Here is a 13,812-nt window from a genome sequence, read left to right on the forward strand (position 1 = left end):
CTATGCGGGTTGGATCACCGGTATGATACTCCTCTCATGTCTTCTCATTGGTTTATGCTCTATGATTTTGACTGAGCCATCACTCAATCCAATCGCAAATTGGTAGGGCTTATGTGGATGTGCGGTCAATACAATGGATTCATGTTCATCCCTGCATAATTACAAATTAAGAATTAATAAAATAATCTGATCTGATCATATATGAAAAAAATAAATTTTTTACCGATTCAATAGAGTAGTGGGAAGGTAAACATTGGGTGTAATATGACATATTATCCTTAAGTTGTTGGAGTCAAATATGCCAATCTTCCCATCCCGGAAGGCTGCGTAAATCATCCGACAATCCGACGAGTACTTGACCTCACCGGATATTGGTGACGGGAGAGCCCCTTGGGGAACCCACTAAACGCGACAAATCATATAAGAAAAGTTTATAAATAATCTTTAATGAATTATTTATTTTGTTAGGTAAATACCTGAAGTAAACGAGTCATTGTAGTGCCGTTATATATTGCGAGATGCGTACCATGGGACACGAGAATGCGAATTTGGTCAAGGTGAAACTCGACAGTCGTGTCCCCAATCTGAGGAGCCTCTTCACCACCCGGGAGTTGTAAGAAGAGGGAATTCTTCTTATCCCAATTATTCATACTCCAGCAACAAAGCTGCCAATATCATAATATATATATATAATTACTTACAAATGAATTTTTTTTTGTAAATTAAGAAACAAAACAAACATTAAGAATTATTACTTGTGCATCAGCACTAGATGAAACCATCAATTTAAGTTTGCATGAAAAAGTTAACCCTGTAACTTTTTTTTCATGTTCTGCAAGTATCATTTGCACCTGTCCACAACAACACCCCAACATAATTTATATATCAACCATCTTTAATATTTATTAAAAACAAACTGTCAGACACGAAAATTTGTCACTATTTCATTACCGTGTCCATCATAACATTGTAAATATAGATATGCCCGTCCTGCATTCCACAAAATATTATATTTTTATTGTGCGGATGATAAGCTGCAAATGTTGAATCAGGTTGAGGTCTCATAAGAGTATCCATCTCCTGTTAAAATTATTCAATAATCAATAATCATGTTCGCTTCAACTAATAAATGTCTTACACTAGACAATGAAAAGATTCTTACATTAGAGGATAACAAGTAGGAATCAATATTCCTCGTAATAGTCGAAGAACAAATTGCAGCCTCATAGTTCATAGTACCAATAGTACTATTGGTTGGCTGCGAAAGACCAAAAATCGCATTGGCCATTCTTCTGTTTTCTGACCACTTCCAAAACTTATGACTTCCAGTGGTGGTAAGTGCCAAAAGTCCGCATTGTTCATTAGTATACACAAGTTTACCAATCTATACATAATTAAATTGTCAATATTTGTTTTTCACAATAATAATAACATTTTTGATACAAATAAAATAAAAATAAATACCTTGATGGCAGGACCACTACTAATATCGGGCAAAGTAAAAACCAGACATTGATTTGTTTCTGTTTCATCTTCAAACCTTGGTACAATAACATTTCTGGGCATGGGCACATTAACTCGGGGGGCCTGACATCATGTCAAACAAAAGTGTAAAATAAATATGTTAGTTACGATACAATGTATATATATAACTATTTAAACTTTGATTAATTATATACATTATAAGACGTTGAAGATTGTCCAACTTCAAGTAATCTTGGAACTGAATTAAACTCAATGCCCTGTTGAAGATCATGGTCAACATATAATTGTTAGCATATGTATTAATATTAATTCAATCTTATTATATATATATACATATCATACCGCCCTTATTGGTGCATAATTAGGCATAGCCCTAGCACGGAGAGCAACCAATGGAGCCGGAGCTGGAGCTGGAGGAGATGGAAGCGAAATGACGGGAGTTGGAGGGGGGCATACATGATCAATAGCTAAACTCGTGAAATCTGGATTTGGTCTTGGATGCCTACATTGCTGATGTTGCCATTTCAAACTGTATATATATATATATATATATAAAAATATATATTAATGTAATTAGAATGATAAATTGAAACATAATACCTAATCTAATATTAGAAACATATTTCTAGTTAGGACATACCTTTGATTCATTAAAGTTGTAATTCTTCCTGAACTTAAGTCAGGAAAAGTGAGTTTGCCAATGAAATCTGGGTTAGCTTTTACAAGTTTCTTGAGCTCTATCACCAACCTTCTACGAGATGCACTTGTGTCTCCATATGCAGACAACGCCTCATTTTCCCTGCACATGTAATCATTAGTTTCTCGACTCAGTTAAGGTTTAAGATGTGGTCATGTAATTGTGTTCCTCAATAGAGTCGGCTCTAATACAAATTGAAAAACTTTATACAAATATAAAAATAAATTTGAATTTATCTCTTATGTAAAAAAGTATTTAAAAAACCAGAGCAAGAAACAAATTTTTAAGCTAATATAAAGCTAGATATCTTTAAAAATAATAATATAATAGAATTACATTTTAAAGATTTTCTATGAAAACGACATGTAATATTTTATAAGCTAACCAAAACACAATATATATCTTTAAAAAAAGGTTTGAATACTCTTAAAATGCAGTTAGATTAATTATACAAACAATAAAGACAAATAGTTATACTTGCAAAAATTGTTGTTTAATAGAGTGAGAAGGATAATAAATTTTTTACTTATCACTTAATAAAAACTGTCAAGAAAATTTTATACCCTATAAAAAGAAAAATTAATTTATGCCTTGAAAATGTTGTTAGGTTATAAACACGATACGACAATTAATTTGTACATGTGAATCAATTTAATATATAAAAAATCTTGTCAAAAACCTGAAATTCGACAAGGTTATAAGATGTATGAATTGCTTATATAAATCGTCGTCCACTTGTTGAAATGGTTTTAAGTCTTTCATTAATATTTCAACAGCTGTGTGTTTATCGTTCCTGCAAATGTAAATTAAATTAAACACACAAAATTTACCAATCATAAAAATCAATTAAAGTGTTAATAGAAAATAGATCTACATTGACAAAAAAAAACTTATTAAATCAGTTGATATACCTATCGAGAGTTTCAAGATACTTTTGTTTTCGAATCTCGAAATATATCTTCGTGGAGTGTTTGTTTTTATCTAGTTTTGTGAACCTAGACAAATATTTCTCCACTTCTACCCATTCACCTTTTAATACTTTGTCCTCAAAATGCTTCATGTTGAAATAAACTGATGACTCTTGTTCAAGCCTAAAGAAAGCACAATAATTCAATTTAGATCAACGTACTTAAGAATCTCGAAGTTGTTGTTCATTAGTTATGCAAAAAAAAATTATTAATAAAGAGATTTTGAGTATGCATGTATATATGATTTACCTAAGATAGGTTGATAGATAGATTGAAAAATGATTACATACCATTTTTGGTTTGAAAAGGTAAATTCATTTTGCTAATGGTTATTAATCAATTGTAACCATATTTACATTCTTACGATTTAGTGATGAGAAAATCAACAAAAGATGAAAATTTGGCTGAAGAAAATCCAAACAAAACATAACGACAAAAAAAATACAATGATTTGTAACTTATATGCGAATTTCGTAAACAAAACATAAACGACAACAAAATGTACATCGATTATAACCTAACAAATTATAAACGACAAGAAAATTTACAATAATTTATATCATGAGACAAATTCAGTAAACACATCGTATACGACAAGAAGATGTATAGTAACCTGTAGGCAGACTCTGTAAATCCCTCCTCATTCAAAAACTGGAGAATCAGAAACACCAAATTTTGTTTGAAAACATTGTTATCAGTCATTTTGTTTACGAAAAGTAGTTAAAGAAAAACAAGAGATTCAGAGATCAGAAGTAACAATTAGAGCAAAGAAAAATGCTAGAGAAACTCTTGTATGTTTTGATGCAATAAGAATGAGAACACATCCTATTTATAGTTGTGTAACAAATATTTTTCTGGATTGTCTAAGGATTATTTAAATGAACATTATCTTGATCATTTAATTAAATATAATGAAATATTCACTTAAATTATTAATTAAAATGATAAACTGCATTATTGTATTTTAATAATACTTTAAAATATTAAATACAACATTATTTTACTTAAGTAACCCAAAATAATCAAAGAAAAAATATATTTCAAACTAACTCTAAAGTCTAAATCTCAACCACACATTCAAACTTTTAAAAAATAATCCCCTATCCAAGTCACTTTTTCACTTTTTCATTTTTTTTTTTTAAATGACTTTTCACATCAATTTTTAATTTTTACCACAAGAACCACCACTTATTTTTAAAAAGTGTATGAACTTTATTTAATGCGTGATTATCTATTTAGATAAAATAAAAATAAAAAAGTTAATATTGTGATTATCTATTTAGATAATAAAAAAAAGTTACATAGGATGATTATCTTCTTCTTCTTTTTTTAAGTCAAACAGGATAAGGCCTTATTTAAAGAATATTTTATTGTTTTTAATGTAAAAAAAATAAAAGTTACTATTGATGATTATCTTTTTCTCTTTTTTTTAAGTCAAACGGGAAAAGGCCTTATTTAAAGAAATTATTTTATTGTTTTTAATGTAAAATTGGATGGTTTTAATTATATATTATTAAATAAAATTATCAAAATCTTTTAATTAATTTAATTATAAATAATATTGATTGATTATATAATAAGTTATTTACAAATAATTTCAAATAACTCATAAAAATAAAAATTGTTAAGAAGAATAAATTAATTAATAACCTGTTGAGTTGTTTGAAAAAAAAAACTTAAAACTTAAGGAGTTTGAGAGAAAATGCAATATAGTGATATTTCTCATTTCTATTAAAATCATGAGTATTTTCGCGATATTTTTTTATTTAGTTTAAATTAATTATTTCTTTGATAAATATAATTTATTATTTATTGATAAATTAATTATTTCTTTAACAAATATATGTTATTCTCTGTTAATAAATTATTATTTTATTAACAAATATAAAATATTTCTCATTATAAGAAATACATTGTTTTCTTAAATATGTTGTTTTCTTAAAATAATATTAGTTGCAATTGAACAAAGCTTGTTATATAAAAAAATAAGTTATAAAAAATAAGTTCCAAATTTGCAATTGAACAAAGTATGAAAACTATTTTTTATTAATAAATTAATTATTTCTATAACAAATATAAGTTATTCTCTATTAATATTTAATTATTTCTTTCTTTAACAAATACAAAATATTTCCCAATAAAAAAAATAAGTTTGTTTTTTAAGAATATTAGTTGTAATTGATAAAAGCTTCTTATATCAAAATTGTTATAAAATATAACTCGTTTCCACATTTGCAATTGAAAAAAATATGAAAAAATTAAATATTTAGTAATGACTTTCATTTTAAATTAAGACGTTCTAAGTATAAGTAGGTTTTATAAATTAATTTTATCATATTTTACTATAATTTTTTTATATTTTATTATTATTTTTACGTTAATTTTAAATATTCAATTAGAATAATATAGAATTAATATTATAAATGTATCAAAAATGAGAAAATATTTATTTATTTACCATAAACTTTGACATATTTATATTCTTTAATAAAATAATATAATTTTAATTTATTTGTATTTTTTTATTATTATAATCATTTATGTAATTTGTTTTTTTATTTGACCATATAATATTTATTAATTTAATTGAATATTTTTTAAAATAACTTTTTAAACATTATAATTAATTTTAAATTAAAAATATATCTTCTTAAATTATAATATAAAGTAATGTTTTGCATTAAAATTATATTTATTTTAATTAATCTTTATAGAAAGACTAATTTAATATTAAAATAATAAAATTAAAATTAATATATTTTTTTAAAAGTTACAACAATCCAGATGAATCTAGCCCTTATCTGTCTTTTTTTTTTCTTTTTTTTTTTGGTCAAAGAAATGTTATATAAAAGAAGATAATAATGTATCATTAATGATGATTAATGAATCAAACATAAAATTCAACTTAGATTGTCCAATTTATTTGACAAGTGATTTTTTGTTATATTAGTAACTTCACTATGTACATATTGATTAACAAACTGTAGAGAATAGTAATAACTTTTAAACAAATTTTAACTTACCATCCAACTAACTTCCTTTAATGTTAGTCAGAGCCGCTGGCCCCGAGTTTTGGGCTATTCCAGTCCCGTTAAAAAAAGCTCGATATTTTTTATTGTCCTAAGTCGATTTAAAAAATTTAATAAAAAAAGAATAGTTTTTGGTAAGGTTTAAACTCATAACCAAACAAAGGTTATAAATTTTTATCTAAACAAATTAACTACACTATATTAGGTTCAAAATTACAATATATTTAATTAAAATTTTACTAATTTTAATAAATGGGTTGCCTTAATCCGAGGATTTACCAGGTTTACCCAGGCCCAATGTTAGTTTATTAAAGTAAAAAATTAAAAAATTAATGTAATTTGAGTAAATAAATAAAATAAAACGTATCCAAATTTTTAACATACTACTATGAATTGTAAATTGAGCATTTAATCAAAATAAACCAAATTTAACTACCCCTCCTCCCAAGACGGGCCTGACATTTGGGCCTATGTAATTATCAGAGCTGGCCCTCAAATTTGTGTGCACTATAGGCAAAACAAAATTGTTCTTAATTTTTATTTTATTATATATATTTATTTTAGCTTGAGTTGATTAAATATAATAGTTTTGAGATATTCTAATTGATCAAATATAATATTAATACATATATTGAGGTCCAAGAGTTCAAATCTAGATAATACACTTTTGATTTTTTTTACCCTCCAAATGGCCTTACCTTATGCCGGCTAAGGTAATTATAGTACATCGATAAGTTTTATTTAGTATGATGATAAGTTTTTACTTTAGTTTATATATATTTATAAAGTGAAGTCATAATAAAATAAAAAAGATTGAATTTTGAATGAGGATACCTGTAAGTATTTAATAATAACTATTAACTGGACTTTATTAATCATTTTTCACTAGTCCATGGGCTTGCTGCTCTAAGGCCTGCTCTGTTCGTGGTGTTGCCACGCCTAAAGACGTTTGATGTGGGTTTTTTTTTAGTTTTTTTCTTTATTTATAATTAATTTTTATTAAAAATTAATAATTAATAATTATATTTTTTTTATCAAATAAATTCTTTATAGATAGCATTCCAAAAAAAAAATCTAACAACTAGTTTTATGTGTGTTTTTTTTTTTTTTTTTTTTTTTTTTGATTTTGACCTAAAACTCAACAATTCCTTTATATATTTTTCAATTATAAAATTATTCAATATATTAATAAAAGTTTTAGTATACATCTACCTTATTTTATCAAACAATAAAATAATTCAAATAACTTTCATCAAACAATGGAAAGAATCCCTTGTTACGGGATTTCTTATATATCCCTCATATGGGAGAGACAAAACGGTCATATTTAAAAGAATAAAATAAAAAGTATTTGACCATTTTAAATCTCCTTCTAAAGAGAACATAAGTATCTCATAATTTGTGAAAGATTTTAGAAGGTATTTTAGATTTTTACACATAACTTACATTCTTTTTCAACTATCAAATTTCTTCTTTTATAAATCAAAATATTAAATATATTCTTTTATAAAATTTAAATAAAAATCTGGTTTTTAAATATGACTAACTAATTTTCTTTTAGATTTTTTTTATTATATATTTTGAAATAGAATGTCCAAAATTGCATTTGCTTGTAAATAAAACATTTCATTATCTTTAATCAAAACTCTTACAAATAATGTTTGATTATAAATGGATTTGAATAAAAAAATAAAAAAAATCAACAAGCTCTAGGAGATTGTTTGATTTTGGTTTATTTAGGATTTTATTGGTTCATTTTTTTAATTATTTAATGAAAAAATTGTAAGTTTATTGTAAATTATCTTAACCCACATCATTGATCTTCACATTTTAATTTAAGATGTATTATGAATTTTGAATAAAAATAATAATAATAAATCAAACAAGCACATTCATTTGAGCAAATTCCAAAAACAAAAACAAAAAAAGACACTGAATTTGTTACTTTTGGCAATTCAAAAGAAATACCGCACAAATAATATCACATAAAGGTTTCGTTCGATATTTATAAGTTGTGTATGGATGTTTATGTAATAAGTTGTTACATAATTAAACATTAAGCTTAATTTTCAAATCTACCCAACGGTTAAACAAATGTTACTGGTAAATAAAACATTTATCTCTTTTTCATTATGATGTTTTTATTTATTAAAGCAGATAAGACAAGACTGATAAGAAAAGTCAAGCTTTTATTTATTTTTTATTTTTTTTACTTTTGAATATCCCTCACTCACACAAACTCATAAAAGAAAGAAAAAAATTCTCCCATCCCCCACTCTTCACGCACTGAGCTTTCTCCGGTCACGTCCGATGGATGTACTTTTTTTCTTTTATTTTTTCTACTATTCAATATCTTCTATTCCACCAGCTTTCTGTCCCATCCACCCCCGCCCGACCCGGCCCGGCCCCATCACCAATATTAATGTTGAAGTGGGACTCTCATGTACGTAGTGTTGTTATATTCATAATCAAAATATATCACCTATAAACTATAGTCCAATCAAATTGATGTAAAAATATAACTCACTTTTCAACAACAACAAAAAAAAATGAAGTAAAACTATAAAATAATGCAATGAACTTCAATAATGTAGTAAAATTATATCCACAAGAAAACCCCACTAACTAAAAAATATCAAACCATCATTTTTGTTTTGTTGTGTTTCTCTCTAGGGTTTAGTTCCAAAAACCTAATTGTGATCATAACCCTCCTTTGTCTTTATTATCAATCCAGTCGAACAAACTACTAAAATGATCGAACGTGTTACCCTTATTAATAATATTGTCACCTTTCTCTTGACCAAAATACCCTTGGCTAAACAATAAACCGATAGAGTCCCCATCTATCTCTCCCAAGTCCCCAAACAAGTCATCGCAATGACCTGAATAATCCGGCAAAGTAGGCTTATAATTATTATTATTACTATTACTCATTAGAGAATTATCATCATGATGATGATGGAAACCGTCCAATCCAAAAGTAGTGTCATTCCCATCCATTTGCTCTTCCTTAACCATTGGTTGCTCCTTCTCATCTTCTTCTTTCTTTGTGTTTATTAATGTTAATGATGATGCCTTGTGAGGTTGTTTGGAACATGTACTTGACTTCGATTTTGAGGTTGTTCCAACCATCTTGTTGGGTTGGGACCTTGTTGACCCGGCAAGTGCATTCCTTTGGGTAGGCCAGGCATGGTTGTGCTCGGAAGTGTAGGTTATGACCAACATGTTTGGATCGTTTCGGCTACGTTCAACTTGTTTTCTTGCCAAACAACTCTTTGAGCTGCTGCACCTATAATATCCCCTATATATAATGCACAAAATAAAATACACTTGGGTTAACATTTAATTAAGTAAGATAACTAATTGGAAAAAAAAAAGAAGATGGTTTGAGTTAATTACCTAGGATAAGGAGAACCTTTTATGGGTTTCTGACCATATTTTCGCCATGCCCAAAGATCAGAAGGAACCACTTCCCCAGTTGACCTAGTACTATTAATGTTTATTGCTGTTGGTGCTGGAATGCACACCACCTTCTTTGCTTGGCTCCTCCTAATTAAAAAAAATCATCAATATTTGAAACAAATAATTAATGTCAAATTATAGCAGCCTTAATGTTTAATCCAATCATAGATTCATTTTCACAAGAACATTTTTTAAGGTAAAAAAAAATAACATATCTATTTTTTAAGGTAGAATAGAAGAGCCATGATGATTAATCGATCTTTAATTACTTAAAGCTTACATAAATGTACGTACGTACGTGTATATTAAATTTTAACATAAAATAATAATAATAGGAAACAAATTGAATTTGAAAATAGAAGTATATATAATTAAAGAATTAAATTCCCGTTTTTCTATATATATATATAATTACTCACCGTCTCTTGATCCCCGTATTTCCCGGGGACGAGATCTGAACCCGCTTTCCCGCAACAGCTGAAGTCGCCGGTGATCCGGAAGGAGAACCCGAAAGATGATCGGGCGAGATCTGAAGCATCCTTGAGAATATATTATTATTATTATTAATATTAGAAGAAGGATTCATCATCATTTGTTGTTCACGATGATCATCGTTATCATCAACGGAGGGAGTACTGTTGATAAAGAGTGGATCCGGCCTGAAGTTGCTAAACGGATCTCCAAACTCTTCAATTGGGTCGTCGACGGCGGCGACTGCGCCTGAGTGAAAGTCGCCGTCGTCGTCGTCGACGGTGGTGAACTTCCAGCTGTCGGAGGAAGAAGGGATTCCACTGGCCCTTAAGATGTCGGCTAAGTCTCCTTGGTAATTCTCCGTCATATTGCTACAAAACATACTCTCTCTCTCTCTCTTCTGGTTTTTCTATCGAGATAATTCATTAACGAGAGGGCATCTTTTATTTTGATATTTTTAGTATTTTGTCCCCCAAACTTCCATTATATGTTTACTTTACTCCTCAAATCCATCTTTCTCCAATTTTGGTCTACAAACTTGTGGACTCTTTTGAATTTACCCTCTAACTATACCAAATCAATAGAAGTTGCCCACACAACCAACAAATGCATGATTGTTCACTTAACTTAAAACTAATTAGTATTAACACAAATATACAAGAAAAGTATTGACAGAAAATTATAGAAAAATCATGTCACATGTGGATTAAAAATTTATAAAAAATATTCCTACAAAATTTTAAAATCTAAATTCATATGTAATTTTTCAATTCCATTCGATTTTTTAAAAAAAAATTTATGCTCCATATTATTTCTCTCACTAGAATACATAAATTTAAAAACATCATATAACAAGTTATATATTTACATTAAGAAATGATTTGATTCATTTATTTTTTTAAATATTACTTAAAATTAAACTATTCCATTCATATATTTTCAACCATCATTAAATTATTTAATCCATTAATTAAAATTTATATAAAAATTACTTTATTTTTATAATTTAACTACTTAAAACTCACGTAACAAAACTTAATTTTTTGGCATGGAAGAACGTTTTGATTTTGGCTTATTTGAATTATTTTAAGTTTTTATTATATATATATTTTTTAAATATAGCATTACTATTTTTAACCATTAAATTACTTAATTTATCAATAAAAATATCAAAATATTATTTCTTCATTTAATTTAAAATTAAATTATAAATAAAAAAGTTGTAATTTAATTTGTGGATAAAATCCAAAAATAATCTAAAAAATCCTAATCAAACGGGCTCTTAAAACAGTTTCTTTCATTTTTCATCTCTTGCTCCATTTTTCTATCATATTTAATACCGTATATGTCCAAATACTTTATAAATTCCTCCAATATTTATTTTGTAACTAGCTAGCTAATTTTTCTATGTGCACTTCAAATAGTTTATTTTTTTAAAGGGAGTGACTATAATCAATTATTTTTTTTATATACCACTTAGTTAGAATTTTTTTAACAATTCAACTAAAACAATTATTATTTTTAATGGGAATGTGATCGTATGATGTATTTGTGACACACAATTTTATTAAATATTAATTTTAATGAGAATAATTGTAACAAGTAGTTACAATAATGTTAATAGAATAAGCTTATAAAATGAGGGAGTTCCTAAGAGAAATTTTCAACTCTTTTAATGAACTCTTCAACAGAAAAAATTGAATTATTTAAGTATTAAAACATTTTTAATCTTTGTCATTAAGATATATCTAAGGTTTAAAATAAAGAATATCCAGAAAATGAAAATTTCTAAGCTAAATATACTTAAATAGTCAAATCTCACCTAAAATCCAATAATTAATTTATTGGTGTTTTATTTCTTTATAATTAAATAGTCAAATCATTCTTTTTAAAACATTAAATCAACATAAACTGTCAACTAATAATTATCTACAACAATAATATATGTATGATCCATATTTGAATATTAATTACCAATTTAGCATTAATTTAATTTATTTATTCAATAAATAAACAATATGTAATTAGTGTGTTTAAACTTAATAAACACAATCTTTATATTTTTTTTAAATGTTTTATGAAATATAGCCTGAACCATTAACATTATTCAAATATTTATGTTATTAAGTGGTCATTTTCTCTTACTATAAAATTTAATATTTGGAAAATTCACTAACATTACCAAAATATTTTTAATTTTAGTTTATTATACTTGATAGTTTAGTAATAATACTAATTTGTTGGGCTAGTAACAACGGATATTATTTAAATATAGTAATAATGTCTAGTAAAAAAACAAAAACAAATATATATATATATATATTAATTATTTAATTATACTTTTTTAATTAAAAAAAAGGCGGCATGCAGCCGCATTTCTCGGCAATCATTTTCCTTCCCAAAACGTTCCTCATCTTTATGGCCCACCTGGATCTCGACTTCACGATGCAAAAATTAATTTTCTAATTAAAAGTATTGTACCAGCAATTCTAAATATTTAATTACTTTAAAAAAATATATAACTAAGAAAATATATATTCTTTTTAATTATCTTTATATAAGTAGTCTAAATTATTAAAGCTTATCCCAAATAATTTGTAAATAGGTTTAAGGAAAGGTAAATACAATAATTGTGATATTTCAATCATATTTATGATTAGTTGTCTATCTATACTTAATTAGAGTAGTATTTAAGTTTTGGGAAGTTCATTTTCAATTTCAATGCTTTTAGAGTGATTGTGATATTTTTAAATTTAGAGATGTCATATATTATTTTCTTTAACATATCAAGACTTGTAACTTTGTGGTCAATTAGTATTAAAGTTTCTTAATTTATTTGTAATTCATAATTTTACACTATATTAAAGAATATAGATATGTTTTGTCATTTTTTTTAAATACTTCATCTATTATGAAAATAATAACATTTAAGTATATATATATTCAGGTTGAGATCAGGGCGGGAACAAAAATACTATTTTCGTCCGATCTCAATTAACTACCGGTCAAGATGGGAAAAACTACCCAAACTGAAAATTTCAGTTAAATTATCGCGAAACATTTTTAAATTGACATATGAATATTAATGGAATATTTATTGTTTAAATAAATAAATAAAATCGTGTAAGAAACCATTTAAAAAATAATCAAAGATTTGCTATTAAAAAACTTGGAGGGAATGATAGATGAAACGTTAATGATGCACGAGCTTTCATTAATGTCCAATTAATTAACGACCAAGTTGTTAATTAAACTTTGTTTGTTTATAGATTTTTAAATAAAGATTACTATATTAATTGGACTTGTTTGTTTCCTATTTTCATATCAAAGTATAATGCTCATATATAATTAATTTAATGAACCCTAAATCCAAAATGTGATAATGATGAAGCTGGTAATTAGGCACATAATCCCACCACTAATAAATATTATTAAATTAAGTGTTGGGAAAAAATCTAAGACATACGTCCCTAATGATCTTTTCAAACAACAATTACATTTAATAATGACGTGTTAATAACTAATTACCGCAACTTAATTAATAGTGATATTTTTTTATAATTATTTCAATTTACTTATTTTTGACCTCACAAATTTTGGAACAAGGAAAAAATTTGGTTAATTCGATGCTACCACTACCGACACTACTTGTATTCCACTAATAGAGTGACACCTATACACAAAAGTGAAACATTATCTC

The 13,812-nt window shown here is 26.3% G+C and overlaps 2 protein-coding genes across 2 annotated transcripts; both read right to left on the minus strand.

Annotated features, from left to right (window-relative positions):
- On the minus strand, positions 1–3,852 carry LOC124929898 (protein TPR1-like). The gene is made up of 13 exons (XM_047470280.1): positions 3,764–3,852; positions 3,094–3,273; positions 2,862–2,975; positions 2,126–2,284; positions 1,828–1,987; positions 1,680–1,742; positions 1,465–1,587; positions 1,163–1,384; positions 952–1,080; positions 756–851; positions 477–665; positions 224–402; positions 1–151 (listed from the first exon to the last, which is right to left on the minus strand). Exons 1-13 carry the CDS (start codon positions 3,850–3,852, stop codon positions 1–3), a joined length of 1,854 nt encoding a protein of 617 aa, XP_047326236.1.
- A 4,895-nt stretch (positions 3,853–8,747) lies between these two features.
- On the minus strand, positions 8,748–10,479 carry LOC124929899 (probable WRKY transcription factor 35). The gene is made up of 3 exons (XM_047470281.1): positions 10,061–10,479; positions 9,579–9,728; positions 8,748–9,480 (listed from the first exon to the last, which is right to left on the minus strand). Exons 1-3 carry the CDS (start codon positions 10,477–10,479, stop codon positions 8,880–8,882), a joined length of 1,170 nt encoding a protein of 389 aa, XP_047326237.1. The 3' UTR covers positions 8,748–8,879.
- Between the last annotated feature and the right edge of the window lie 3,333 nt (positions 10,480–13,812).

The sequence above is a fragment of the Impatiens glandulifera genome, chromosome 3 (assembly GCF_907164915.1).
Source record: "Impatiens glandulifera chromosome 3, dImpGla2.1, whole genome shotgun sequence".
NCBI classification, from domain to species: Eukaryota; Viridiplantae; Streptophyta; class Magnoliopsida; order Ericales; family Balsaminaceae; genus Impatiens; species Impatiens glandulifera.

Coding starts and splice junctions, on each gene's coding strand:
- LOC124929898 (XM_047470280.1), bottom strand. CDS start 3,852: ATGACTGATAACAATGTTTTCAAACAAAATTTGGTGTTTCTGATTCTC. Junction 666..755: donor CATCTAGTGCTGATGCACAA/GTAATAATTCTT, acceptor TGATATTGGCAG/CTTTGTTGCTGGAGTATGAA. Junction 403..476: donor CAATGACTCGTTTACTTCAG/GTATTTACCTAA, acceptor TGTCGCGTTTAG/TGGGTTCCCCAAGGGGCTCT.
- LOC124929899 (XM_047470281.1), bottom strand. CDS start 10,479: ATGACGGAGAATTACCAAGGAGACTTAGCCGACATCTTAAGGGCCAGT. Junction 9,729..10,060: donor AATACGGGGATCAAGAGACG/GTGAGTAATTAT, acceptor TTTTTTAATTAG/GAGGAGCCAAGCAAAGAAGG. Junction 9,481..9,578: donor AAAGGTTCTCCTTATCCTAG/GTAATTAACTCA, acceptor CATTATATATAG/GGGATATTATAGGTGCAGCA.